Below are 27,721 nucleotides of genomic sequence, written 5' to 3' on the forward strand. Positions count from 1 at the left end.
TGAAGCCACGCCCTCAGGCTGACGCCCCGCCCCCGTGGCGCCCGCGTGACCACAGTCCCAGCAGGCCCCGCGCGCCACGCCCCCCCAGCTCTCGCGCACGCGCAGCTCGGGTCCGGGTTCGCAAGTGCTCCGCGCCGGGCTTTGGCTGCGACTCTCTTGGGGGCGGCGGCGCGGCGTCGCTCCGGCCTGGGAGGGGCGGGCCGCTCTTCTTCCGAGGCTGCGGCTCCGACGCCGCGGCTGGGCCCAAGATGGACCTACCCGCGGTGCTGGCCGCCCCGACCGCGCGCGGAGATCAACATGGCGGCGGCGGCGCCTCCTCGGACCGGCGGTGCCGAGACTCGGAGGCGCCCGTCAGCGCGGGCCCTGGGCACCGCCGCTTGCTCTTGCTGAGAGCCCCGGAAGATGGCGGGCCCGGACCGCGGCGTGACGAGGTCCCGGGGCCGAGTCCGCTGGTCTCCGAGGACGGCGGCGACTCCTTCGTGGTGCTGCTGGAGGTGGCGCGCGGTGCCACCGAGGCTCCCGGGTCACAGGAAGCCGAGGCGGGCCCCGGCGCGAGCCCCGAAGGCCGTCCTGAGCAGGGCCCCGGAGGCCCGAGCGTCGCGCCCGGAGCGGCTCTGGCGGGCACCGTCACCATCCACAACCAGGACCTGCTGGTGCGCTTCGACCGCGGCGTCTTCACGCTGGCCGCCGCGTCGCCGCCGCCTGTCTCCGCGCCCGCCGTCGGCCGCTCCGCGGTCACCCCGGGTCCTGAGGCCCCGGGCGCCGCTGCGGCTCGCCGCGCCCCGATGGGCACCAGCTCGGGCTCCCCCGGCTACCGCTGCCCCGAGCCGCAGTGTGCGCTCACCTTCGCCAAGAAGCACCAGCTGAAGGTGCACCTGCTGACGCACGGCGGCCTCCAGGGCCGGCGGCCCTTCAAGTGCCCACTGGACGGCTGCGGCTGGGCCTTCACCACCTCCTACAAGCTCAAGCGACACCTGCAGTCTCACGACAAGCTACGGCCCTTCGGCTGCCCGGTGGGCGGCTGTGCCAAGAAGTTCACCACCATCTACAACCTCAAGGCGCACATGAAGGGCCACGAGCAGGAGAGCCTGTTCAAGTGCGAGGTGTGCGCCGAGCGCTTTCCCACGCACGCCAAGCTCAACTCCCACCAGCGGAGCCACTTCGAGCCCGAGCGGCCCTACAAGTGTGATTTTCCCGGTAACTGTGGGCCGAGGGGAGGGGAGGCGGGGCGGGGCGGGATCCCTAGGTGCCAGGCTCAAAGCTCAGGGGCGGGTCCGGGCTGTCTGCCTTGCTGTTGGTCTTAGGATTTACGGGCGGCGCCCAGATCTAAGTGAGGGGCGGGCCGAGAAGCGCAGTCCTGTTTGTGTTCCGGTTCCTTCCAAGTGCTTAGACTTAGGGTCCTGACCCTGGCTTGCTGCGTGGTTTCCGTATAGTAAACTGGCACGCTTAAATCACGGCTCTCCCCGGAAGAGGGAACGGATCTATTAAGATGTTCCTGTTTAATGAAAATGATAACAAGGCCTTCATAGAGAGTTGCGTTACCAGTCAGGTCTTGATTTTCCTCAGTCTCGTTTAGGAATATTAGCCTGTTACATAAGGATGGGTCTATGCAAGATGTATGTGGCCAAACACACCTTAATCCATTGAGGAAATGACCACATTGGTGCTGCACTTGACCCTTTCCAGCATCTATTCAAACCCCACGTCTTAGCGAGTACAAAACCTTCAGGGGCACCTTATGCCTTGAACTGGACCCTGGTCCTTCCTAGTACCACACATGGAATGATACTCTTTTGCCAGGGTGAGGCTCCACGGTTGTCGTCAGGTGTGTGGCACATCCGTTTTTGTGTCTTTTATGCTTTGTTAGACTTTATAGTTTTGAAGATACTGAGATTGAGCGATAGGATAGTCCACTGGCACTTCTCTCCCCTCTGCCTTTACTGCAGTGGCAGGGAACCAGGCTCCTGCCAGTGAACTCTTCATCAGGGTAGCAGGTAGCATTTAGTGACGTGCTGCTGTCATTTTTGGTAGTGATGGAAAGCAGTAATAGATCTTAAGTGTTTTCTTCTCATATGTTCATGGGCTGTCCAATACATCCCGCTGGTGAACAATAGGCCACTGCTTCAAAGACTGTTTCAGTCGTGCACTGCTGGGAGAACCCGCTGGTGGCTGAGAGCCTCACTCTGGGAGAAGAGCATCATTCCAGGTGTAAGGCTAAGAAGACCTGGGTCTAGTTCAAGGCATGGGGCGCCGCCAGAGGGTTTTGTGTTGGTTGCTAAATGTGTGTGTGTGTGTGGGGGGGGCTGCTCTGAAGTAGTTTCTGTAGAAGCTGGAGAGGTCTAGTGACATACCATTAAATCACCCACCAGTAAGTAGTTAGACCACATGAGCCAGGAAGTGGTGATGGGAATGCTGTGGGGGCTCCAGGTGGATGGTCACAGAGATAGAATGAAAGAGCTGGTTATTGATGACTGGGGCATTTGCTCAGAGAATGTCAGTGCTTCTTCTGAACAGTTGTGGGAACACACCAAAGCCCAAAATAGGCAAGGAAGGCACAGATTGCAGCCAAAGGGGAGAAGTTTAGTATGGTTAGAAAGATCATTCTGTTAACATTGCTGGGGCAAGTGAGTTCCTTGTGCTAAGAATATGCAGGGCTGTGCAATGGTTTCCAGGCATGATAATAGCACTGTAAAGGTTCCGAGAAGAGCACCAACAAAGACAGCTGTTACACATCTTCCCACCTTTTGTTTTCTACCCTTGCACTGAAAATTTTTGTCAAAGGAGAAGTGTTGATGTAGAGAAGTCTGGAAAGTTTTGAGGTGTAGGCTGCTTGGGCTGTGGTGGGGATAGAGGGCCCTGAGGATGGAGGTGAAGGGAAGTGTCAGGTGAATGAAAATGACAAGCAGGAACCTGAGGAAATGAGTGAAAGGAAAAAGAGAAGCAAGATAAAATGTGGGCTGCCAGTTGCTGGGGAGGTCAGAGGCTTCTGAAGTGTAGAGGATTCAGCGTCCGCCCAAGGGAAGGAAGAGCCACACTGGAAGGATGGGTTGCAGCCCTTCACAGCTGAGCTGCATGAGACAGAATCTTGTTTGTTAGTGTTTCATTTCATGGGTTTCACACAAACCACATTAGCATTTGAGTTGGTAGGAGATGCACTTACTGTAGGCGAGACTGATGCTAAAGAACTGGCCAGCAGAAGGCTGTGATTGGAGAGCTTCCTCTTGATCACATCCTCCATCTCCATGTCACATTGCAACAGGTGGCTTGTGGTATGTCTGTAGGCTAACATTCACCACCCCTTCGGTAGCTCTAATGGAGCTAAAGGTAGTGCTTTCTGTCGTGTTTTTCAGTGTCTCTTTCATTGTGTCCCTGAGTTGTGACTGGCATTATTAGCACATTGCATACTTTTCATCCTGTGAACTGAGTTTGTCTTTTCTTTCAGGCTGTGAGAAGACGTTCATTACAGTGAGTGCCCTGTTTTCCCATAACCGAGCCCACTTCAGGGAACAAGAGCTCTTTTCTTGCTCCTTTCCTGGCTGCAGTAAACAATATGACAAAGCCTGTCGTCTGAAAATTCACCTGCGAAGTCATACGGGTAATGAGCTAGAGTGTGCATCCTGTGAACCCAAGGCTTGTCTCTGGTGGCTAATACATTCATAACTATGCTGTGCATTTTTTTTTTTTTTTGTCTTATAAGGTGAAAGACCATTTATTTGTGACTCAGACAGTTGTGGCTGGACCTTTACCAGCATGTCCAAGCTTCTAAGGCACAAAAGGTAATCTTTGCATTTTGGTATATACTAACAACTTTGAAAACACATGAGTGTTAGTAGAAGCCTATGAGTGAATTACCTATAGATTATTTCAGGTTGTTAAGAAAGCTCAAGTGAGTAATTTGGAAAATTGGAAAACTAAGCAGATCAGTCAGAATCTCATCACCTAAAGATATTTTTCCCTACATATGCTTGGTTTTGTTACTTCATAAATACACTATTTTGTGTGTGTGATAAAGACAACTTGGCACCTGTGTTCCAGGGACGTCCAGCACCTTGTCTCATTCTGTCTTTGCAACAACTCTGACACTGATGTTTTTCTTCTTGCTATACAGTGAGACCCAGAGAAGGTGGGTGGTTTGTACAGCTTGGTCTGAGGTATTCAGTATAAAAGCATTACTGAGGAGAAGACATGGTCTTTACAAGTTGTCCTTTCACATTGCTGTGGAGGCTGTGTTCACTCCTCATGAGCTTCTATGGCTTGTAAATCTGGGTAATTGTAAAGATTTTATAAACAGTGGAAACAGCTTCACCAGTACTTTTGGGACTCAACTGTTTCTAAGTTGAAGTAGGGATAATTGTTCTATGACTCTCTCTGGGGCCAATTTGGTCATTAAAATAGAATTTCTAGTAATGGGGTGGCTAAATTGAAAACCTTATATGGACATTGTGATGTACTGATACACATTTTTAAATTTTTTCTAATTATTGGAATTCACTTTGTATCTCAGGTTAGCCTCGAACTCATGGCAGTCCTTCTACCTCAGCCTCCTGAGTATTGGGGTTAAAGGCATGTGCCACCATTCCCAGTGCAATGTTTGTTTATTTGTTTGCAAACAGAGAGAGACAGAGAATAGGTGTGCCAGGGCCTCTAGTTGCTGCAAATGAACTCCAGATGCATGTACCACTTTCTGCATCGGGCTTTATGTAGGTCCTGGGGAATCAAACCTAGGTCGTTAGGGTTTGCAGGCAAGCACCTTAACCACTGGGCAGTCTTTCCAGCCCACATTAAAAAAAAAAATTAAAGTAAAGAGCTTATAGTTTGGAGTGTTTTGAAGAACTTTAAACAGACTCCCATCTAACTCCTTGGGCCTGAGTTGTGTGACTGGTCACTTGTTTTTTCTGCAGGAAACATGACGATGACCGGAGATTTACCTGCCCTGTGGAGGGTTGTGGCAAATCATTCACCAGAGCAGAGCATCTGAAAGGCCACAGCATAACCCACCTGGGCACAAAGCCATTCGAGTGTCCTGTGGAAGGTAGAGTTTCAAGTGTTGCATTGAGCTGCAAACCAAGTGCCACATCAACATTCATGTTAGTAAACAAATTTTAGCAGCCTCAGGCTGCTAAGTTTTAGCGTAAAGACACTCAGTTTGCTGAGTGAACTGTCTTGGGCACAGCATATTGGCAAGAGTGCCAAATGAGAATCCTCCCAGTTTTCCATCTGCCCTGTCACTCATAGTCTGTGCCTTCCATTCCTTGTTTTGACTTTGTGATTATGGGAACTACATGAACTCACAAAGTATGTAATCAGGCAAATAGCTTGGGCTCTCTAAATGGTAGGTAGTGATTCTTGTGCTTAAACAGCACTAAAGCTGGGTTTTATTGAGTATTAATGAGGTTTATTTCACACTGAAGGCATAGTTTGCTAGAAATCAGAGTGGCCCATCTGTATCAGCCTTACTCTTGTGCTGCAGGTCCTCTATAAGGAGGCAGCGGCCCAGGGTGAGTTACGTGATTCTTAAATTGATGGCTTCAGCCTTATCTCTAGGCCTCAGTTTCCTTAGCTGGAGAAGGCACAAAGGAAGCTGAGACCAGTACTTAGAACACAATAAGCATAATACAGGTATGTGACTGAGCCTCAAGTTTCCTGTCTATCAGCTTTTCAGTCGTGGGTGAGAGCAAGTGAGCAGGAGCATGTGGGCTGCTATGGGATGATAGTTCCCCCACACTGTTCAGGAGGGGGAACGAGAATGGTGTGTCAGCTTAGGCAGAGAGAGCTAGCCAGATTCATGGATGGGGGTATTGAAAGCACACCAGTGGGGAAAACCTTGAAGAGGTACACAGCATTGAGCTGGATGCTTTATGGTGGGAATGCTGGGCTTGTGTTGGAGTTGCTGTCAGACAGAGGAGGCACCGCGGTCTCTGAGACAGATGTGCCTGAGCAGGGGCAGGAAGGAGAAGCCGCCCATTGGTGGCAGGGATCGAGGTGGTGACAGCTTGGACCTCAGTTGTACTACTGGTTCTCTGTTCCAGGTTGCTGTGCCAGGTTCTCGGCCCGCAGCAGTCTGTACATTCACTCTAAGAAGCACCTACAGGACGTGGGCACTCCAAAAAGCCGCTGTCCAGTGTCCAGCTGCAACAGACTCTTCACCTCCAAGCACAGTATGAAGGCCCATGTGGTGCGGCAGCACAGCCGGCGACAAGGTCTGCAACTGCGGCCTGAGAGCTGCAAAGACGTGTGCCTGAGTGTGTGAGACAAAAGAATAGAGCTGCCGCTCCTCCCCTCCGAGTCATGCAGCTGTAAAGGGAGAAGCTCATGGTCACCCCCATAGCCAGGTGGCCTCTTTGTACTCTCTCCCACCACTTTCTTGCTCCTTTCCTTGATATGCTTCCCTTACAAATGTGTCTCACCTAGCATGTGTGCTCTAAATCTTTGTTTCCCCCTGGGCCTTTGTCCTCCCACATCTGCATCCTCTGCTCCTATCTTGTCATGTCCTGTGAATCCTGAGCACTCAAGCCTGTGTCCCCCTCTTGGTCCCACAGGGCAGCAGGTCCCATACTGAGAACTAAAAAGGCAGGAGGCCCTCCAGCTCAGAGCAGATTTAAGTCTCAGGAATGGTCTGGGGAGCATGAACGGCACCGTGATAGTGGTCTAGGGACACATGGAGGGATGATACTGAGCACTTGAAGGCCTGATGTTTGGTGTCTGTGTCACAGCACTTAGAAACCTTCCCCTCTAAGCCTTGTCCATAGTCATATAGACAGGAGGGTGCTGGATGGCAGCAGAAGCTGCCTTTCCCTCCTAGCACACTCTGGACTGTCTGGGCGTGGTGTTTCTCCTGTCAAGATGAGTCCTTGGAGGTCCTGTATTTCTGACCAGTTCCCCTCATGTGACCTATGAGGCAAGCAGCCCCAGGATGGTGACAGAGCACCAGCCATATAGTGCAGCCTTTTCCTCTTGGGATACTGGGCAGGGGACGGACCTTTTCTGGGCCTCATTCCCACATGTTTGAAAAGGAGGAGGAGATTTGAGTCACACTTGAAAAGGCTTTGTTACAGTGCCTAGTGCAGAGCTCTGAGCAGTTGGGAGCTGGTGAAAGTTCGTATCTGGCATCTGGTTTCTTCTGTACCTGTTAGAAGTGGTGCATTAGGTCTCAGACACTTTGTTCACATCATGGCAATTGCCATTAAGGAAGTTGCCCCCTTCTCTAGTCTGGCAAGTGTCTTGAGGACAGGCAGCACATGTGTCCTATTTAATGTGTCAGAGGGTGTCATCTTTGCTCTCAGGGCCTCACAGCTACCACCCCTCCAGCTCTGAGTTGATGCAGTGTGACACCACAGACCAGGCATTCCTTCTTGGGTTGCATCTGCTGGTTCCTAACCAGGCTAATCAGGCTTCTCAATAAGGCAACTCCAGCTGGGAGTCAGGCCCTCTCAGTAGGCCTGCATTTATGGTGCTCATTGACTTGCTGGCATGTGTGTCATCCTTCTTGCCAGGTATCAAGTATTTGACAGGTATCAGTCCTTTTCCTAGTGGAAACCAGGCACTTGGGGACATCTGTGGACCTCAGTGGAGTGTTGTAGTTCACCCTTACAACTATCCTCCTGCTACTGAAGCAGACAAAAACTTGCCAAGGTCATACCAATAGGAAGGAAGTATGATAGCAAGATCTGAACTTTTGGCTCTTAACCTCCCAATCATTCCTGCCGGGTGCTCCTAATGTGTATGTAGTGATTGTTTTCATGTGTGTCCTTACACATGTCAGTTCTCCAGTTCATGTTTGTGGAATTAGTAAAATGCTAAGTAGGAGATTTATGCGTAAATTAGAACCTCTGTTCTCACTGTGAATATTCTGCACAGGGAACCAACTCAAGATGTTTGAAAAACAATCAAAAAGTGACAGTTTTCCAATTTCAATTTTTGCAAAGAATCACTACCATTTCCTTTCAAAATGTTCTTTCTGTTGGTGCTGGGCTATTTATTGACATCCTGAATTTGGTCATTTTGTTTTGTCTTTTGTCTAGAATAGATTTCTTTCCAAACTTTGTGTTAAAAATACATTGTGTACTGTCACCTGACCTGATCTTTACCCTTGAAAAGTATGTGTGGTTAGCAAACAGTTGGCATGGGAGAAAACAACCAGGGAGCCCCTTCTTTGTTTAAGGCCCTGGTACACTGGGGAGACCCCTCAGGAAAGTTCCATCAAGGTGTATCCATGTCTCCAGAGCATCCAGGAGGACCGGGTATCAGAGCTGTGTGCATCTGCCTGGAAGTAGACCTTTTATCCCAGCCCAGACAACCAGTTTCATTGCCTCAGTCGGTTTAAGGATGACAGTTACTTGTAGAACAGGGTACAGAGTTTAGCAGGACATGAGCTAACAAGTTGATTCCAGAAATACCCCCAGAGCCAGAGCTGGTCACAGCTGACTTTGGATTGCAGTTTCATGGAGGTTTTGCAATCTTGGTGAGCTACTGTGATGGGAGGATGGGAAGGCTTTGAAACACAAAGGCTGCTTGAGTACTTGAGACATTTATGTGACGCCATCCCTTCTCTTGGTTTGTCATTCACTGCTTGGCAGTAGTGGGTCACAGTCAGTGTAACCCACCAGCAGCAAGGTCCTTGTGAAAGGATAATTAACATTGGTGGAGCGGGAGTAAGATTTTTTTTTTTTTAGTTTTCCAAGATCATAATCAGAATGTTGATTGCTTTTGCAGATCTGGTACCTCAGCTGGAAGCTCCAAGTTCTCTCACCCCCAGCAGTGAACTGAGCAGTGGCCAAAGTGAGCTCAGCAACATAGATCTAGCAGCTCTCTTCTCTGACACACCTGCCAATGGTAGCAGTTCAGCGGGTGGGTCAGAGGAGGCACTGAACTCTGGGATTCTGACCATTGATGTCACTTCTGTGAGCTCCTCTCTGGGAGGAAACCTACCTGCTAATAATAGCTCCTTAGGGCCCATGGACCCTCTGGTCCTGGTGACCCATAGTGATATTCCTCCAAGTTTGGACAGTCCTCTGGTTCTTGGGACATCAGCTGCAGTCCTTCAATCAGGCAACTTCAGTGCAGATGATCCGCAGGCCATGAGCACAGGAGCAGTAGGCTGTCTGATGGCTCTGCCTGTGAGGAACCTGGGTCAAGACCCACCGACTTTGATCCCTAGCAGTAACTTATCAGCATCGACCTCCACACCAGCTTCTTCAGGCACCTTCCAAGAAGCCACCAGTGTCTCAGAACTGTTGGCTCCAATCAAGATGGAACAAGACTTGCCTCCTGTCCCTGTTGTGGTCCAGCAGCAGGATGAAAGCCACAGACTGTCCCCATCAGTGCTTTCCAGCCCTACAGAGAGGCCTGGGGTACAGAAGGACTCAGAACTCGGTGCCAGCACCAGCAACTTCTACTTGGTATGAAGCACTGTATTCGTCACCACTAGCTCACTTGTAACTCGGCTGTGAGGATATTTGGGATTAATCCTTCCTCTGCAGATGGTTCTTAATGGTTTGCAGAAGGACAGATGGAGCCCTGGGCTGTAGTCTGGAAGTTTGAATCTGACCTTGGGCAAATCACTTAACCTATCTAAGCCTTAAGTTCTCATTTATTTTTAAAATAAGGGAATTTGGCTACATGATTTTTAAGGTTCTTTTGAGTTCTGTAATTTTATGACAGTTTTTCTTCCTTAAGAAAAGTTGGGGCATTTCATACTGTTGAAATGTTTTGCCTTTGTGCTTTTTGCATAATGACAAGTCCTAGAAGAGGAATGTCAGCATACGTTATCTTTAAAGGTTCAATGGAAACTTTAAAACCATGCCAAAATATATTTTATTAGAATTAAGAAGTAGAGTGGTTTGTGAATCTTCATCCTTGGAGGATTATAAGAATACTTCTCAAGTTTTGAAGCTGGATAGTAGCTGTATTTTATATTTATATCAATTAACATTTAATATAATCTAATTTAAAGTAACTTAAAGATCCTTGGAGAGAGTGACTTCTTCATTCTACAATGGTAATGATTATAGAGGCTTCTTTGTGGCACAGCCTGAATTTGTTTTGACATTTATCATGTTCAAAAATCTTCCATCTCTGTACTACAACTCAAAATACTAACTGATCACATGTAAGGGCACTTAGTAACTCATCCACATCCAAGCCAGATTGCATTTCTTTCAGTGTGAGAGAAGCACAGTCTCTTGTCTCTTCATTTCTGGTGTCTTGCTTGGTGGTGGCAGAGCCATGCTTGCTAGCATTTGCTTCAGCTGCCACAGCAGTTGCTAAGAGCAACAGGTAACTGGACAGGAACTGAAGGAGGCCACAGGTCAGAGCCCATGAGAAGTTGGCCCCTGGAACTCTGCCTTGCTGCATCTCAAGCCTAGCTGTGGGTGGAGGTGGAGGAGCCAGCAAGGCCTCAGACCTCTTCTTCATTTTCTTGCTAGCTGTGTGACCTTGGGCTTCCTGGCTTCTCTGAGTACAAATGGTGTGTGGTGAATGGGTTACAGGTATGCCATGAGCTATATAGAAGGCTTTTAAGTATGAAACTTTTTCTTATAAAATGTTTACAGATTTACAAGTTTCCTATTTCAATACTGCTTATCAGGCTTGCTCATTAAGCTTGCTGCACTCAGTGACATACTTACTGTTTGGGAATGTGACACACAGTACACCACTTTCTACTAGCACTGCCCAGAACTGTTGTGATGTGACTCTGGCACCAGGGGAAGATGGTTGTTTTACAAAGCAGGGCATATGCAACTTGCATTTACTGTGTGAACTATTTTATGTTTCAGACTTTGAAGGAATGAACTTCACTTCTCGGGGTGATATGCTTATAGTTCCCTTGTCACTGGATGTGGCATTTACTTTTCTGTGTATCTTTGCTGGTGTGCCCAACGTGATGACTATTCCAGAAGCAGACTTAGGACATTCCTATAGTTCCCTTGCTATCCTTCCTTCACTGTTTAGATAAGCGACTGACACGCTTTTCTTTGGTCCCAGGAAAGTGGGGGCTCAGCAAGAACTGATTACCGAGCCATTCAACTAGTCAAGAAAAAAAAGCAGAAAGGAACTGGGCGCGCTGCAGGTGAGGCCGAGTGTGCTGCAGTGCCTGTGGACAGGGGCTGAGTCCTCTTGTGTCACGGGCATGGGCAGGGGAAGCACACAGAACAGGTGTTTCTGTGTGCTTTGTCTTTTGTGTTCCAAATGCCCTTTCATCAATTTTTTTAGTTTATGAGAACTCACTTATAAAAAACAAGTATTAACCAAATCCCCAGCATGTCTCAACATGCTTTACTTACTTAAAAAGGCTCTGTGAACGTCAGGGTTCAAACACAGGTGTTATTTACCTGGATGGCTACTGAGTAAATGAGCAGATCAGGCAGGGGTCAGGAAAGCAGGCGAGTGACCTGATGCTTAGTGCTTGCTAGCCCCCAATTCTGGTCTGGTCAGAACCTTGGGACAGGGTTGCCACTGTCTCCAAGGGCAGTAATGTAGCGAACCAGCCTTTGTGTCCTGTAGCATGGTGGCTTCCAGCTTAGTTATCTGAAGTATCTCATGTCAGCAACTTGAATTTCAACAAACATAAAACTGCAAGGACCAAATTAAGACTGGTAGTTTGTGGCCTCACATGTCCATCCCTTCCCAAATGGGATACAAGGCTTAAAGGAACTGGTAAACCTTTGATAATAATGCTAGGAGTTGTTTCAGTATGTTAGTATATTTTATTCATTTGTATTAACACTTTAAATGGGTTTGGGGAATAGGGGGTGCAATGTCACTATTATTCCTAACAAGATCATAGCTTATATAAAATAGCTACTTTCTGTTAAGCAGTCTTATTTCAAGAAAATGTTTCCCTATAATAAAAGTTGTATGTGTTGTCAGTGTGAGTTGTGACTTAGGGAGGCATATCTCCATGGCTCGCTGAGTTCCAGTGTAGAACTCTCGGGGATAACAGGAATCTATAGAAAAATTCACATAATAAGCAGAGTTCATAAAGAAAGCTAAATGCCTTTATTGAACCTGGCAGGCAATTTTGGACTTGAGAGAAAATAACTGAAGCATTCAAGTATAGAGGTGTTATGTCCATTGCATTGTATTAAAAGTTGCTTCTATAGAGTGGCTAGTGTGTCGTTTTCATAATGTTTTAGCATTCTCCTTAAAAAGTGCTGACATTTTAAAAAATCATAGCTGATAAATTTTTGTAGTTATAGCTTCTCTTCCATTTGTTCCTGTGTTCTGCTGGGGCAGCTATATTGTCTAGTTAGCTGGTGTGTGTGTGTGTGTGTGTGTGTTTCCTATAAACCAGTGAGTATGTCTACATCTGATCTGATTCTTTTGTGGGAGGGATAAGACTCCTTACAGGTGTTGCTGGGCCCTGGACATGGTGGCTGGCCTGTTTGGTGGAGCAGCCATTAGCAACCAGCAACTAGTGCCATCAGATTCTTCAGGTCTGCAGAGAAGTTGGTCTTAATTCTGTTCCTTTATTGTCTATTAGCTAGGATACTTTTGTAAAGAGAAACATTTTAAGATATAGTTCATAAGTCAGGATTGTGAGGGTTTTATCAGGTTTCAGACAAAACTCAATTTTTTCACGTCTTCCAGTGGTGACCAAAGTGTTTGGATATGCACATTATGGCAGCCACCCCTGTTTCATGTGTGGATACAAGGGTGAAGACTTATTCTCTGCTGCCCACATGTCTTCATTGAAAAGCTCTCCTGAAATCCTATGACTAGCAAAGAGAGAGAAGACTCCTAATAGTCCCTTATCTAATAAAGCCTGTGGCACCAACTGTTTTCCTTTGACATTTTATTTGCTGCATTTTCAGACTTACACAAAACTTGTTGCCTTTGGTAGAAGTACTTTGTGTGTATTGTCACACTATTTGTGTCCCTAGCAGTGACAGCTCCCCTCCACCATCACCCTGATGCTTATGTCAAAGTTAACAGCTTCTGCTGCCATCATCCTGGAGGTTGATGGACTTGATTTGCTGACCAGCTGTCCACCAGGGCCTTTCTCTACCCTGAGCCTATCAAGGGTCCCACCTGGGCTTTGCTCACAGGTCTTTTGGTCTCCAGCCTGTGCCAGGGCCTCAGCCCTCCCTTGTCCCCATGCTTTTGAGGAAATGTATCTCTGATGTTCTTTTTTTTGTGATCAGACTGGGGCTAAATTCTGTTGGAGCTGGAGATGAGATAACTGCTCTTACTGTATTGTGCCAGAACAGGTGTGTTGGCATGGATCATTGGCAGAGGTGCTGTTGGCCACCTTTCTATACTATATGCATCAGTTTTCCTCTTGAAGTTGTAAATATTTAACTTGAGGTAGATAACTTGAGGTGGGGTGCAGAGTTCAGCGGTCCCCCAGCATACCCTTAGGCTCAGCCAATTTCTAGAATTCGCAGCTGCTAAACTTTTGTGCCCACAGTCAGTGAAGTGCAGTGAAAAGACACAGATTAAAGCCAGCCCAGGGTCACACCAAGAGCAGAGGCCATGAGAGGTCCCATGGTGCTGTGGACAGTGTGAACCTTCTCAGCGTGTGACGGCGCAGCATTGCTCACTAGGGGCTCCCTCAGGCATGCAATCCACAGTGTCTGTTGGGGACTGTGAGCTGTCATTGTGCCCACGAGTCTGCTGTAGGCTATAGCATTTCCTATCGTGAGGCTCGCCTGAGAGGTATGATCCACAGTCCTTATTGGAATGTGAGACCCAGCCCTCCAGAGGAAGAGCTGGCACCTTGTTATACACAGGATATTCTAGGGCTGTTAGGTCACCTCCTAGAAGTCCAGGCAAAGTTAATCCTTTATCATGCACAGCAAATACTATTTCTCTAAATTTCTATGGATGTAACCCTTGGCAGTTGGTTTTGCCTGTGGTATTATGAGCACAGTTTTCTTTCTTTAAAAAAAGAAACTTACTTATTTACTTATTTGAGAGAGAGCGAGGCAGATAGAATGGGTGCACCAGAATCTCCAGCCACTGCAAATGAACTCCAGATGCATGTGCCACCTTGTGCATCTGGCTTAAGTGCATCCTAGGGAATCAAACCTGAGTCCTTAGGCTTCATAGGCAAGTGCCGTAACTGCTAAGCCAAACGCCCCAGCCCCATGACCATGGTTTTCTATTTTCCTCATTCTTAGGCATTTGTAAATTAGAATTCTTTAATGTCAGTACAAACTCAGAGGTATTCATCCCTTGTTAATACTGGATTATGGTCAGTATTATTAGCCTTGATTTTATTTCTCTAAGCATTGCTCATCTCCATCAATCAGATTCTTGCACCCTTTTTTAAAAACTTTTTTAAACATTTTATTTATTTATTTGAGGGGAGAGAGAAAGAATAGGTGTGCCAGGACCTCCAACCACTGCAAATGAATTCCAGATGTATGAGCCACCTTGTGCATCTGGCTTATGTGGGTCCTGGGGAATTAAACCTGGGTCCTTTGGCATTGCAGGCCAAGTGCCTTACCTGCTAAGCCATCTCTCCAGCACCCTCTTGAGCCCTTTCAACATTCGCCATCTGTATTGGTTTGTGAGCAGCACTTCCTTATTTGGCACCAGCAGGTTCATCTTACACTCACCCTAGCCTGGAATCAGCCACGTTTTCAGGGTATTTAGAGTCAAGGTGTAGGTCCAAAGGTTTGTCTTCCATTAGGCTACCTTGGTGATCAGAACTAGGAAATAATCTCCACCCAGACTAGCTATGGTCTCAATGCAAAATACTTCTGATTATAGCTAAGTAGTAGAGTGTATATATTATTCAGCAGTCTTGTTATTGTATTGGTACTTTTCAGCAAAGTGTCTTCATCCGAGTAGGATCAGATCAGACTATGAAGAACTTCACATTAGTTCAGGTCAGGTTTTACTGCTAATTGGACACCCAAGTTTGAGGGGGGTGGGAATTGGGATTTGGAGGTATTTGGGTTTTGAGATTGTAACTGGGGGTTGTAGAAGTATAGCCTAAGAACAGAGAAGTCATAGTGCAACTGGACAGTTGGAATGAAGGCTTTCCTACACAGGCAAGATGGCATTGCTGTAAATGTAGTTAAGAGCAAGCTATGTGTGTGGATTCTTAGAAAATGTGCTCTCTGAAATACACTTCCCTTTATGCCTGTCACTCACAAGGCCGAGTCAAGAAGATCACCACATCTCAAGTCTGGCCTGATTGGCAGAGTGAGCTCCAGGCCAGCCAGGACCACGTGCTGTCTACAAGGCAATCCTGCATGAAAATGTGTGGGAAGAGTACAGTAAGACAGGGTAAAACAACTTCAGAAACAGCTCTCAAAGCAGAGGATAATGTTAGCATGGAAAGGAGGAACCAAGAGAAAACAACTGGGACAATCTTTTATATTCCCTCTTTTATAACATGTCTCATCTGTATAACATAGAGCTGTGAGCCTCATGAACATTTCTATATTTATGGAAAACTTAAAGTACCACAGTTTATAGTGAGAACTGGTAAAAAAAAAAAAAAATGTAGGAGAATGGAATGAATCAAAACCTAGCAGTATTAAAAGTGACTGACTGAGCTCATTGGCAGATGAGCAGAAAGGGTGCTTGTTAATGAGGGGAATATAGTTGATTTAATAAGTTCTGTTCCATGGAATGTTTGTAGAGATTAACACTGAAGAAAAGAGGGAAATTGTAGCCAAAGTCTTGATAAAAAATACATTTTGACAGGGCTGAGTTTTCTGACTATATGTGTAAATTACAAAGTACACAAACACGCTATTTTCTAGGAAAGCAGGCATCATTGTGACTCAGAAATAAGAGTCTGTAACCATAGAAGTGAGTGGACCCGAGCCTCCTGCTTGCCTGATGGTTTTCCATATTGCACGTGGCACATGGACGGTAGTGCTGTCGCAGAGAGGTGGGATGATGGAGCTGTTCCATGGGAAACCTCTGAAAAAGAACCACAGACTGGTGGCTTTGAAAGTAGATGGAGGTGTTCTATGCAAAATGCCCTGAGCTCCTGCAGTGTTTAAAGCATGGTAACCAAGTGGGGTTTGGAGATGTGTTAATGATTTCGTTTCTGTCATAGGTCAGTGATGAGCAGATCTAATATTTGAAAACATTTAATACTCAATATTTTTAAGTTGATTCCTGGTAGAAATAGCATAATGTGATCAAGATTCTGTAGCTGAGACCAGCAACATCATACTTAGAGGTAAACTCCCAAAGGAATTCTGCATGTGTGCCTGGGGACCACACAGGAGCTATTTACATTACCATTGTTACCTGGGTATTTGTGTTCTCCTGGAGAATCTTGCCTTGGAAATATACCATGAAAAAGAACTAAGTAAGGAGATAGACAATAATTTGTAGACATGAAGCCCCAAAGATTCAACTACAAAGTTATTGAAACTTCAGAGAAACGATCCAGTCACAAATAAGTGTGTGTCATCCGGAGTTTCCTGTGTGGCGGCAGCAGGCAGTGCAGCAGAGGTGGTCTCATTCACAGTGTCTCTACGGGAAGAATTTCACAGTGGACAGCAACTAAGCAGGACGATGAGCCAGAAGCAGCAGAGCTGGACTGCTTCCTACTAATGTGGCCTCTTCCCTTCCATCAGGGAGAGGTGAACAGCAGGTGGGTTGACAGTAGCTGACAAGCAAAGACTGAGTGAGCCAAATGACGAATTTGATGAAAACAGAACAAGAAGTGGTCTAGATGAGGCTGTAGTTTAATTATGGGCCACAAGAAGGCCTCAGGAAAGAGAAGACCTATAGATGAGGATGGGAACCACAGAGATGGGTCCAGGGGCAACTCCCTTAGTCAAGGCAACAAACAGTCCAAGAAAGCCTGAGGTTAAAGTGTACTTGCCAATCCTATTCAAAGAGAAGTCTGTGGGCCATCCTTGTTGGGCTGAGGAAAAGTTTATGGAAAAAGCCAGAGTGCTAAGGTAGGCATGGCTGGTCAGGCCTTGTAGGCCATTACACCTTTGGCTTTCATTGGGGGGAGAAAATGTTATGAGTGTTTAATTAGAAAAGAGCCCTGATGTTTCAAAAGGTTCTTTCCTGCTACTATTGAAGTGGGCAAAAGTAAGGAGAACAGCCGGGGGTCTTTATGGTTGTCTAGCAGAAATGAGAGCCGAGGTCAGTGTTGGCTGAACAGTGGGAGGAATTCAGGGCCTGTCTTGGAGGTAGAGGCCACAGATCAAGGTGTGAGGAAAAGAAGTCTATGAGAGTCATGCCACTATCCCCACGGAATGAGTGGTGATGCAGTCTCACTGAAGCCCAAGGCAGCTTCTGAACAGTTGTGTAAAACCCATGGGTTAGTAGAGAGGGCCCAGAGAAAGGTAGAGAAATGGCCTGGAGAGTTTGCATTAAGGCTTCTCACAAGGCCACATCAGCGGCTCACGCAGGCCAAGGGTGCTGGTGTACAAGAACACAGCACACTGAGAAGCAGACCTCGGATCCATCTGTCCTTGTGGGTAGAAGAGGTGGCCTTCACTCCAATGTCAAGGGAAGTTGGTGTTTGCAGGAAACAGTGAAAAGTCTACCGAATCCAGAATGAAAACAAGATGTTTAAGTTTTTGCAAAGCTTGTCATAGCCAGCATCTCCTGGGTTCTGCTCTATGTGCTTTTATGTGTACAAGCTACCAATAGCCCTGGAAAGTAGATACCATTACTAGCAGCCTTTCCTGCCGTCGCAGGTTAGTTTCCCTATTACATAGGTAGGCTGGGCAAGGAGTCTGTTTCCTCACTATGCTATGTATGCGCCAAGGAACCCCAGGTGCCCAAGGAGCAGAGGACTCGGGAGCACGTCTTCTCAGCTCAGATTTGACAAGAAGCAACATCCACTAAGAACACTGAAGAGGCAAGATGAATGCCTTCATGCTGAAGTGCTAAGGATATGAGCAAGTACTCACAGAAGATAGCTAACCAGTGGGCAGAAATCCCAAGGTGGCAGACACCTAGGGCATAGCCTCTTGAATACAGCCTGGTGTGTCTGGGATCATTTGATGGTGGTTCCAAGAGCCAAAACGGGGCGGGGGGGGGGGTTCAAAGAAAGGATGGTATGTCGTCTTGTAATTTAGTTTATGAAAATCCCCAGGGATCTGTATAAACGGTTCCAATTACCAGCTGTTGTTCTATGCAGTACTATCTATTAGAAAACATTTGTAACTCAGATGTCCATCAATAAAGCTGCACACTTTGTGTGTATTTTTTGATAAGTCTGTCTGTAAGAAAAAGCTGTGTGTGTGGATAGACTATCATTTTGTGTATATATTCACATAGAAGCAAAAGTGATAGGACATGCTTATGGATGGTTTTTGAATGTTAAGATTGTGACTATTTTACTGTGATCATTTCTACTTTTTTGTATTTGAGAATACATTGATTTTGTAATTAAAAGTTAATATTAAAACTGCCATTAAGATGGTGAGCATAAAGTAGCCATCCACTTGGGATGGCTCTTGAAATGTTCCCAGGACTGTCACCTGGACACCAAGGGGTGTGATCTCTTCCTGAAGAATTGATAGGGAAGGGGTCAGCGTGAGCATGTACCTCCCACCCATGTCACTTGGTAGCCCTGGGTGGCTTGGGCTGAGCCAAGCTCCGGCTTGAGTGCCTGTGGAGTGTGCTTGCGGCTGAAGCGTTCTAGTGAATAAATAAATGAGCAGAGTCCAGCCTTGAATTCAGTCAGTGAGCTCATCTTTACAGCCATTCTTTCACTTTCAAACAAAAGTCTTTGGGCATCCATGTCACAGGTTTCCTCCTCTTCCTCCTGTGGCTGCCATGACGAACACAGAAGGGGTTGCCTTGAGGTGGAGAGTAGGGTGGCAGCTGTCAGTCTCACTGTTGTCACTGCTTGGTTCTGTGGTTGGGAGATTGCAACACGAAGCGCCAGGTGGGTTTGGGTTGCAAGGGAGAGGGTGTCTTATGGCTTGGTTTTGTCCTGCCATGTAGGCCCCCCACACACCTAGAGTAGACAGGCCTGTCATGGGGACGTCTCTGGAAGTCACACTCAGTGGCAGGTTCCCAACCTTTAGACCTAAGGCACATTAGCAGGGAGACAATTCAGGCAAGGGACACCTCATACTAACTCAGCCTAGCTCCACAGACAGGTTTGTCTTGGGGACACTGTCTGATCTCACTCCAGAGTCCCCTTCCATAAGATAGTAAGCTGGGCAATACCACCTGCCTTCGTCTGTGGGTGTGTAGAGTCTGTGCAGGAACTCTTGTAAATTAACTGGGATGGACTTAAAAAAGAAAATCACAAGCCTTAGTCAACTGAGGACCCAAGAGATTTCCCTAGTGACCATGGCCAGTGCCATTTTCATTGGAGAGTTGCTAGAGACCATTCCTTAAGAGGCAAGGCAGCAGAGCCAGCAGCCCGTGGTGACTGGCAGTCAGGGAAGGGTTGTGCAGAATAAGGAGGGGAGGAGGAGCAGCATTGTGACCATGACCATCGGGCTTCGCTTGGAAAGCCCATAGGAGCTGCACAAGGAGGGAGTGTGGAAGATGAGTGCTAGTCACACAGGACATGGCGGCATCTGTAAAACCATAGCCTTCTGTGAACCAGGAAGAAGATAATGAAAACATCTGAAATTGGTAACAGAAGTAATGAAGGACATGCTTCAGGGTCACTGTTGGCAAGTCTAACTGCCTGAGCAGGGTAAAACATGCAGAATATTTGGCTGGATGGAGAAACACTCAAGTTGGTTAATTTGAATATTCAATTCCTTTAAAATCTCAGGAACATAAAAGGGAAAAACAACCTATCAACTTTAAGTTCCTTGGGAAGAATAAGGAAGCAATTAAGACAGGCTGAGGAGCCTGACTAAAGTGCTTCAGGGGCCTTGTATTTGAGGACAGGTTTCCAGAGCATGCACCCAGCTTAAAAGGGTCTGAAACTGGTCATGTGTTCCTTCACCTGGGAAAAAAATCAGTGTAAATTCCTTAGACTCTTTTCTTTACCACTCTGCCACCCAGAAAGAATCCATGTTAGCGTTAAGCATCTCCCATACATATGACTTGTTTTTCTTAATAGGTGTTTTTGTCTGTTTTCATTATTAACAACATGAAAGTTTTCTTTTTAAATACACTTGCACACTATGTCTTTTTTTTTTTTTAAACAGTGATGTAAGGTAACCCATCAGGAACCTTAGAGTTAAGCCCCAGTGTATGTGCCTAGGAGGTAATGGCCACTCAGGTTCTGTGCTGGTCTCTAGCTGACAAACATCCCCAGTGGAGACTGCCTGGCACAGGGTGAGGGATGACAGAGCACCCTTGACACCCCGTCCACGCTCTCACGTTGTCTGGGCTCATCTTCTCAGGTCTCCTTCCTTCCTTTCAGGAATACTTACTGCCTGCATCTACACTCCTCGCCTCTCCCTGCTTAGAGCTCTCCAGCACAGATGAGCATTTTGTGTAAAGAGAGCAAACTGCGGCAGAACTAATGGCCTTTGTCTTTCTCTGTAAGGGTTTGGGGCATTCCACAAGAGAGGATTTCTTTTTTTATTTTCTTTTTATTTTTCTTGCGATTGGTTTATTAAGTGGTCATATCTCAAATTTAATGTTACCACATCCTTCACTAATGAGGACCCACAGCTGTGTGATCACTGGAGATCCTAGTTGGAAATCATTTTTTCAGAATGTCTTTAAGCACTCCTAGCTGACCATATCTCATCAGCCCCAGAAGTATGTAGTTAGTTCTAAGCCCAGTGCCAGGAAGTGCCGTTGGGATCATGGAATAGAGCACCTGTCCTGATAGTTTGCATGGGCAGAGGTGTGTTTTACTGCTCTGACCTGGTAAGTGGCCTTGCCTGCTCTGTCCTTCCCCTCACAGCTTCCTTAGAGATGATCTGTCTTCAACCTGGTTCTCAGGACCCTGAGTTATGAGTCGCATCAAAGGTCGTCATCTCCCACGCATGATCTGTCCTCAAATTGATTCACCTGAGTACTGTGCCTTTGATCCAGCTGTCCTGCAGGGTCTGCCCCCTTCTTTCCCTCACCAGGAAAGAAAAAAAAAAAAAGCCCTATGGCACAGCCAGACTTAACCATGGTGCATCACCCTAGGGGAACCATAAAAACAAAACAGTTCTCGAGAGCACCAACCCCAGGACGGTTCAAAGTACTGGTTTCAGGAAAGCATCTTGTAAGTTAACATAGGCACCTGCACTGCCACAGGGCCCTGAGTCTGGCCTGCACTTTGTGGTGCAGAGGTCTTGCTAAGGTGCATGGCTGAGAGTTCCTGACTTGAGGGCAACTTTCATTTCAAGTCCTCATTTTTTTCCAACCTTTCACTGTTGCCAAACAGTACCTTGCTTTTCAAGAAAGGTCTCACATGTGGAAACATGAGCAGTTCTTGTCAGCTGATGAGTTGTTAACTGGAAAGAAAATGACCCTCCATGCCAAAGCAGTGCACTGTAGTGGTAAATGACTCCTGAAAGGAGTATGGTGTCTGCAAGACTCATGCAGACTTTGGAGTAAATGTGTAGATAATGTACAGATAGGGACAGAAACAGGTGACCCCTCCAGATCAAGTGCTTGCTAATATCAAAGATTTTTTAGCTTCTCGTTGATCATGACACATTCTGGCTATAATCATCTTATTTCCATTATAAATTAATGCCTGTACATCCTGTTAACAAAAGTAGAATCATAATCTAGTCCTAATTCATTTTCTCAGCAGTGCATGCCTCTCTTTTAATATATAGAAAGGAAAACCATATACCTAGCAAAATCAGTGGGATGATTTCTGGTTTTGTGCACATGGTTCTTAAACTTCTTGTAACTTGAACTGCCTGTGTGCTAGCACACATCTAGTGAGGGGCTACAAGGCTTATTTCATACCCCCCTTTTTTGGGGTGGTTTTTCGAGGTAAGGTTTTGCTGTAGCCCAAGCTGACCTGGAATTCACTATGTAGTCTCAGGGTGGCCTCGAACTCTGGGCGACCCCCCTCTCTCCATCTCTTGAGTGCTGGGATCAAAGGTGTATGCCACCATGTCTGGCTTTTATGTCATCTATAAGTAGATCACTTATAATATGGTCCACACGTTTGGCACTGAATGTAAAATCAATAACGAGCTGACTGGGACTTACCTTGGTTCTGTCTTTGTGTTTGGGTGCTGGAAATTGAGCCACTGAACTATACCTGTAGCCCTTCTCTTGTTTTTAATGTTATACACTAGGTAATAACTGCCAGACATCAGTCAAATCTTGTTTGCTTTTGAAACTAAACTAAAAGACATTTTTTTTTTCCGATACTTTACATATACAGTGATTGGGGGGGGGTAATACTCTTTTTTAAAATTTTATTTTATTATTTGCAAGCAGAGAGAGATACAGAGAAGAGAGAGAGAGAATGGACGCACCAGGGCCTCCAGCCACTGCAAGCGAACTCCAGATGCATGTGCCACCTTGTGCATCTGGCTTACGTGGGTACTGGGAAATTGAACCCGGGTCCTTATGCTTTGCAGGCCAGCACCATAACCGCTGAGCCATCTCTCCAGCCCCTTTTGGTTAATATACTTAACATATATTTATAAACCCATGAAAATACTTTTTTTTTTCTTTTTTTTAGATAGGGTCTCACTCTAGCCCGAGCTGACTTGGAACTCACTGTGTTTTCAGGCTAGCCAGTTCACAGCGATCCTCCCTTTGTCTCCTGAGTGCTGGGATTAAAGGCTTACGCCAGCACACCTGGCCCACAGTGATGTCTTTTGAAAAGAGCTGAACAGAAGAAAGTCTTGAGTGACTTGGGAACCACTTAGCTATGTTCTAAACACTTGCTTCCTTCCCTCCCTTCCACAACTCTGCCCGCTTGTCTTCCTTGGGTTTCGTGGTGCTGCATCTCCTACAGGCCAGAAGCTGTGGGCATTGAGGGGTGAGGCGGGGGCTCAACCTCAAAGGATGGGCACCTGGGGTCAGATTACTGTCCAGCAAAAATGTAATAGGGGAAGTTTGGTTTGTTGTGCCTCTTGCCTCATTCTTGTGGAGGGATTATTTAAGTCAGCCAGGCTCGACAGAATGGAGGAACCAGTTCTCAAGACTTTTTGAACCCCACAGGGTGACTTCAGTGAGGGCAAGAGCCTGCCCGTAACATATGTTGGATGTGCTGGTTTTTGTCCATTTCGTTTTAGGATCCCCAGAGTCTACTCAAAGAAAAATGAAAGATGGCAAAGTCAGCCCACCTCATGCCCATGCAGACCAGAGCAGTTGTTTGTGTGAGAACCTCACAGTGCCCAGTGGATGTATGCCAGCACCAGCTCCGGCAGCGGGGGCACAGTGTGTCCAGATCCCAGTGCTTCAGGTAGGAACCAATGAGCCATGTAGTTGATTAGGTCTGCAGAGCAGGCTCAGTGGAGGAGTGGCCTTACTGCCCTCTCCATTAAACTGCCTCAAGTCCTGGTTCCTGTCCCAGCCATGTTAATAACCCAGCCTCTCTCTTCTTCCCAGCCTGTCTCACTGCATCTGTGCAAGCTCTTGCCTTTGTTAGGACTCATACATCAGGTTTGTGGGACTGCTACCCTGTACCTACTTCCCCCAACCTGGTCCATCTTCCCCATCTCCTGGGAGGTGTCCACAGCCTAGGTCTTTGTCTTGCCAAGGGCTTCCTGAAAGTCCCTTGTGCAGGGTGGAGTCTGAGGTTGTCCAGGGTGGCACTGCAGAGGCCTCTCAACTGTTGGCTGTTCATACTGTCCCATCATCCCCAGCCATAATTCTCCTTGGGCCACACTGGACACTGTATCTGAACAGTGCTGCCTGCATACGAGCCAGTGCAGCCTCTCTGTATGTAGGTGGTAGGGCCTCTTCATATGTTTCCTCACATCCTTTCTAACCACCCAGAGCCACTAAAGGACAGGCCCAGTCGCTCAGCAGCCCCCCACACACCTGCACTCACAGACTCAACTCTGAAGGGCTGGGATGGGAAAAGGAAGGGTTTGGAAGCTGAGGGGTTGGGCTATTTTTCAGGCTGTCACACCTCATTGCACATCATGGGGCGGGGTGTTGTAGATCCACAGCAGGCCAGTGCAGTCCATGTTTGAGAACATCTCAGTGTGGGGTTCACACTTATTCTTGGTACTTCAGAAAACTGAGAGGCAGGCAAGATTCATAGAATCACAGTTCTGGTGGGTGAGGGTGTCTTACTTCATGGGTGACCTGGGCAGGCAGTGCATGGGGACTAAAGAGGAAAGCACAGCAGGTGAGGCTTGGTGGACAGGGACACAGGCTTGTCTGTAGATAGGAGCAGGAAGACGTTCTCTCCCTTCTGTATTTAGTCCATGGCTACAGCAGCTTAGAACTTGCAAAGAGAGAAAGAACTCCTCAAGGGAATAGTCAGCAGCAGTAGGCATTGCAGAGACAAGGATGTGGTGTGGGGAGGCTGCAGGAAGCTCGTGACACAAGCAGAGAAGGAGGTGTGGGAAGAGCATGTACAGGCAGAGTTTTGAGGTTAGGAGACCTGGGATGGAATCCCACATGTATCCTGACAGCTAGTCTTGGGCTGGTTACTGGAGCACCCTCACCGCACTTCTGCTGTCTAGGAAGTGGAAGTGGTGCTTGGTACTGGGCCTGTGAGCCTAATGTGCACATGAAAGACAGGCAGTCTTTTCTTGAATGAGTCATGGGAACCTGGTGGCCTCCCTGTCTCAGAACCCTCTGCTCCGAACCCTCTACTTGGCCCCCTAGAGGAGCCAGGGCACACAGGAAGGCATTAACATGGACTCTAGAAGGTACTAAGTGGGACTTCCATGGGAAGTTCAGGAATGCTTCATAGAATTTCAGTGTGGGAAGAAGGAACACAGGGAGGAGCCAGGCAGTAGAAGATTCCATGTCCGCCTTGGTCTGTTGAGAGAGAGAGGGCCAGATGGAGGGGCCAGGCAGCCCTGAGCCCTGATTACCAGTGTGTTAAAAGTATTTTTGGTGGTTGCCTCCCCAGGATGACCCCTCGAGTGAAGGAGGCTTGCCACTGCCCCTCAGCCCACAGCCCTCTGCCTACCACCCCTTCTTCTCTGTGGATCTGCCTGTCTACGTCCTCCAGGTCTGGATGTCCACTCTACAGCTCTCGCTCTTCTCAGTAAGACTTCTTGGGCATCCAGCGTCAGGAAGCTGGCTGCAGCACTGTTGGCTGCTGAAGCAGGCCCACCCTGGAGGCTCGTTGGGTTGGGGACCAGGGTAACTTTGTGCCTTTGGGGAAAGGTAGTGGCACAGGTCTGAATGAGGTTGACTGTTGCTGCAGCTCCTGCTGGTCAACAGGCTGAAACATAGCCTGTAGTAGTCAGAAGTTGATTTTCTCCCGTGGGCCGTGAGCTGGCCAGTACTTACCCTGTGGGAACGGATGAGCCCCGGTAGCTATGCAGGTAAGTGGTTAAGCTGAGAGTGTGGTCATGGTTGGAAATTCAGATATGCTTCTGAGGTAATGAGAAGCTTATCAGAGTGCCAACCTGTGCTACAGTGCCTGCTGTGCTCTGCCTGGCAAGCATTCAGACCATCCCCAAAGAAATGTGAGCTGGGTATGCTGGCACATGCTTTAATACCACTTGGGAGCCTGAGGCTAGCCTGGGCTACACAGCAAGACCTTACACCCCCCACCCCAGTACGTGTGTACACGCGCGCACGCACACACACACACACACACACACACACACACACACACACACTGGAGGGGAGAGAGGAGACATAGCCTTAGGGATGGAGGGGGTAAACTATGGATTAGTTACAGTGCAGCTGGTATCCTGGAACACAGCCTTTTACAGCTACCTGGGTGGGCTGCCCACCACACTGCCAGGTGAGAGAGGGGCTGAAACACTACACAAGATCTTGTTTTTGGTTTGTTTATTTAAGAGCAACAGATAGAGAAAATAAAGAGGCAGATAGAGAGAATGTGCATACCAGGGCCTCCAGCCACTGCAAATGAACTCCAGATGCATGCACCCCCTTGTGCATCTGGCTAACATGGGTCCTGGGGAATCAAGTCTTGTACCGGGGTCCTTAGGCTTCACAGGCAAGCGCTTAACCGCTAAGCCAACTCTCCAGCCCAAGATCTTGTTTAGGCAGAAAGGAGCATGGGTGCTTGAATATGTGTGTGCACATTGGTGGGCTAGGAAAATAGGGAAAACTGGCTTTTGGCTCAGTTTGCCTTTTTTTTTTAAAAAAATATTTAACATTTTTCATTTAAGGGCTCTGGTTTCAAAGAAGGAGAAAACATGTTTTTGTTTAAGAAACATCAACGGTCTTACTGCCACTGGGCCCACACGGTACAGCTGCCCACCGTGAGCTGTGGGGCTGAGGTGCAGTGTCTGGCCTCTGCTCTACCTTTCTCGCTCTCCCTACCCCCACTTCACTTCTCACTGCTCTGCTTGGTTTTGCAGGAGGTGCTTCGGGCTCCCGGAGGTTCTGCTGGGGCCGAGGCTACACAAGTGCCAGGGAGCACTATAAACCTTCAGGACCTTCAGTGACAGCAGCTCCTGCCTAAGAGACATTCAGATGACTGTGGTGCACTTTCTGCTTGCATCCTGCCTGCTTCTTTAGAGACTTCTGGATACATTTATTGAAAATGTACCCCTTTCTGTTCTGTGAGCAGCCAGTTTGGACTGCGCTCTGCAGAGCCTCCTTTACAGGCAAGGCACACTATGTGTCCATGCCTGTTGTGGGCTTTGCAGCCCTTACCTGGGTCCGTGTGGTCCTGAGCTAAGTAGCACTTGAATTAAAAGCAAAGGACCTCTGCAGAAAGTGGGTAGAGCCAGGTATATGTTTGGGTGAGTCCAACCAGGGCCTTAGTTCCAGTGTTTAGCCTTTTGCCCTACAGAGATCTAGAAATCCTATTCCCTTATTCCGAGGGCTTGTGTGAGAACTGTTACCCAGCACTTTGATTGGTGGTGGTGGTGTGTTGGTTTAACTAAGTTCCAGTCTGTACTTAACAGGGCTACAGGCCTCAGGCTGGGAAGATGATGCTCAAGGTGGCCTGGGACCTCCACTGGGCTGCCACCCAACCGTCTTCCTACACTGAACATTTCACTTACAGTTTGGGATGGAAGAGAAAAAAATTTTAAGTTTTCTAAATTCTATATTTGTGTATTATTGATAAATATTAGTTTGACAACAGTTTATACAGTGATGTTAATACTATAAATTATGTGTAGGACTGCGGTATGTGATTTCCATGGTTGAGGTGAAGATGTGCATGTGATATGCCCATGTATATTTGTACAGAGTGAGGTCTCTTCCAGAAAGAGACACTTGGCTGCCTTGCACATATTTATGATCGTAAAGACTGGACACAGGGTCACTACTCCGTTTCTTCTTTCTCTTTGGGCCTTTGAAGTATGTGCTTGTTAAGATGTGGTTTTGACTCTTGGACCCTGAAACCATCCACATTCTGCCCTTCACGGGTTGCTTTGTTTATCAGATTTGAAGAAGGCACTGAGTTTGAGCATCACTGCTCTTGGGCCCGCTCACTCTGAAGAGCCAGCTGCCTGAGTGCCGCTCCCTATGGGGAATTATAAGGTCCATTTGAGAAGGGTTCTTTTCCCACAGATCTCTGTTGGTATAGGCCAAAGTTTAGGGGGTCAGATTTGCTCACCTGTCATCAGGGCCTGCACCTCTCTGCAGCAGCCTGGTACACCTGCCGCCTGCCTTAGGTACCCACCTCACAGGGGACCCCCTCTCTTTGTTCACAGCCCCGATGGGAGTCTATGCTGAGCATTGAGACTTCTTGTTGTGATGGACCCAACTTCTTACTGCAGCTGAATAAAAGCGTGTGTGTCATACACAGAGGTTCTGTCCTGCTTCA

The 27,721-nt window shown here is 47.4% G+C and overlaps 1 protein-coding gene across 1 annotated transcript; it reads left to right on the forward strand.

Moving 5' to 3' along the window:
• Positions 1–248: 248 nt before the first annotated feature.
• Zxdc (ZXD family zinc finger C) lies at positions 249–27,698 on the forward strand. The gene is made up of 10 exons (XM_004671678.2): positions 249–1,197; positions 3,443–3,595; positions 3,698–3,776; positions 4,902–5,032; positions 6,030–6,200; positions 8,713–9,398; positions 10,984–11,068; positions 23,070–23,239; positions 24,869–24,970; positions 26,301–27,698. Exons 1-10 carry the CDS (start codon positions 249–251, stop codon positions 26,385–26,387), a joined length of 2,613 nt encoding a protein of 870 aa, XP_004671735.2. The 3' UTR covers positions 26,388–27,698.
• Positions 27,699–27,721: the final 23 nt, after the last annotated feature.

This window comes from Jaculus jaculus, chromosome 6 (assembly GCF_020740685.1).
Source record: "Jaculus jaculus isolate mJacJac1 chromosome 6, mJacJac1.mat.Y.cur, whole genome shotgun sequence".
Classification (NCBI taxonomy): domain Eukaryota; kingdom Metazoa; phylum Chordata; class Mammalia; order Rodentia; family Dipodidae; genus Jaculus; species Jaculus jaculus.

Bases quoted from the DNA above. Each gene is read 5' to 3' on its own strand.
- Zxdc (XM_004671678.2), top strand. From the start codon at position 249: ATGGACCTACCCGCGGTGCTGGCCGCCCCGACCGCGCGCGGAGATCAA. The intron at 3,596-3,697 runs GTAATGAGCTAG...TTGTCTTATAAG, and splicing joins TCACCTGCGAAGTCATACGG to GTGAAAGACCATTTATTTGT. The intron at 23,240-24,868 runs GTAGGAACCAAT...TTGCCTCCCCAG, and splicing joins TCCAGATCCCAGTGCTTCAG to GATGACCCCTCGAGTGAAGG.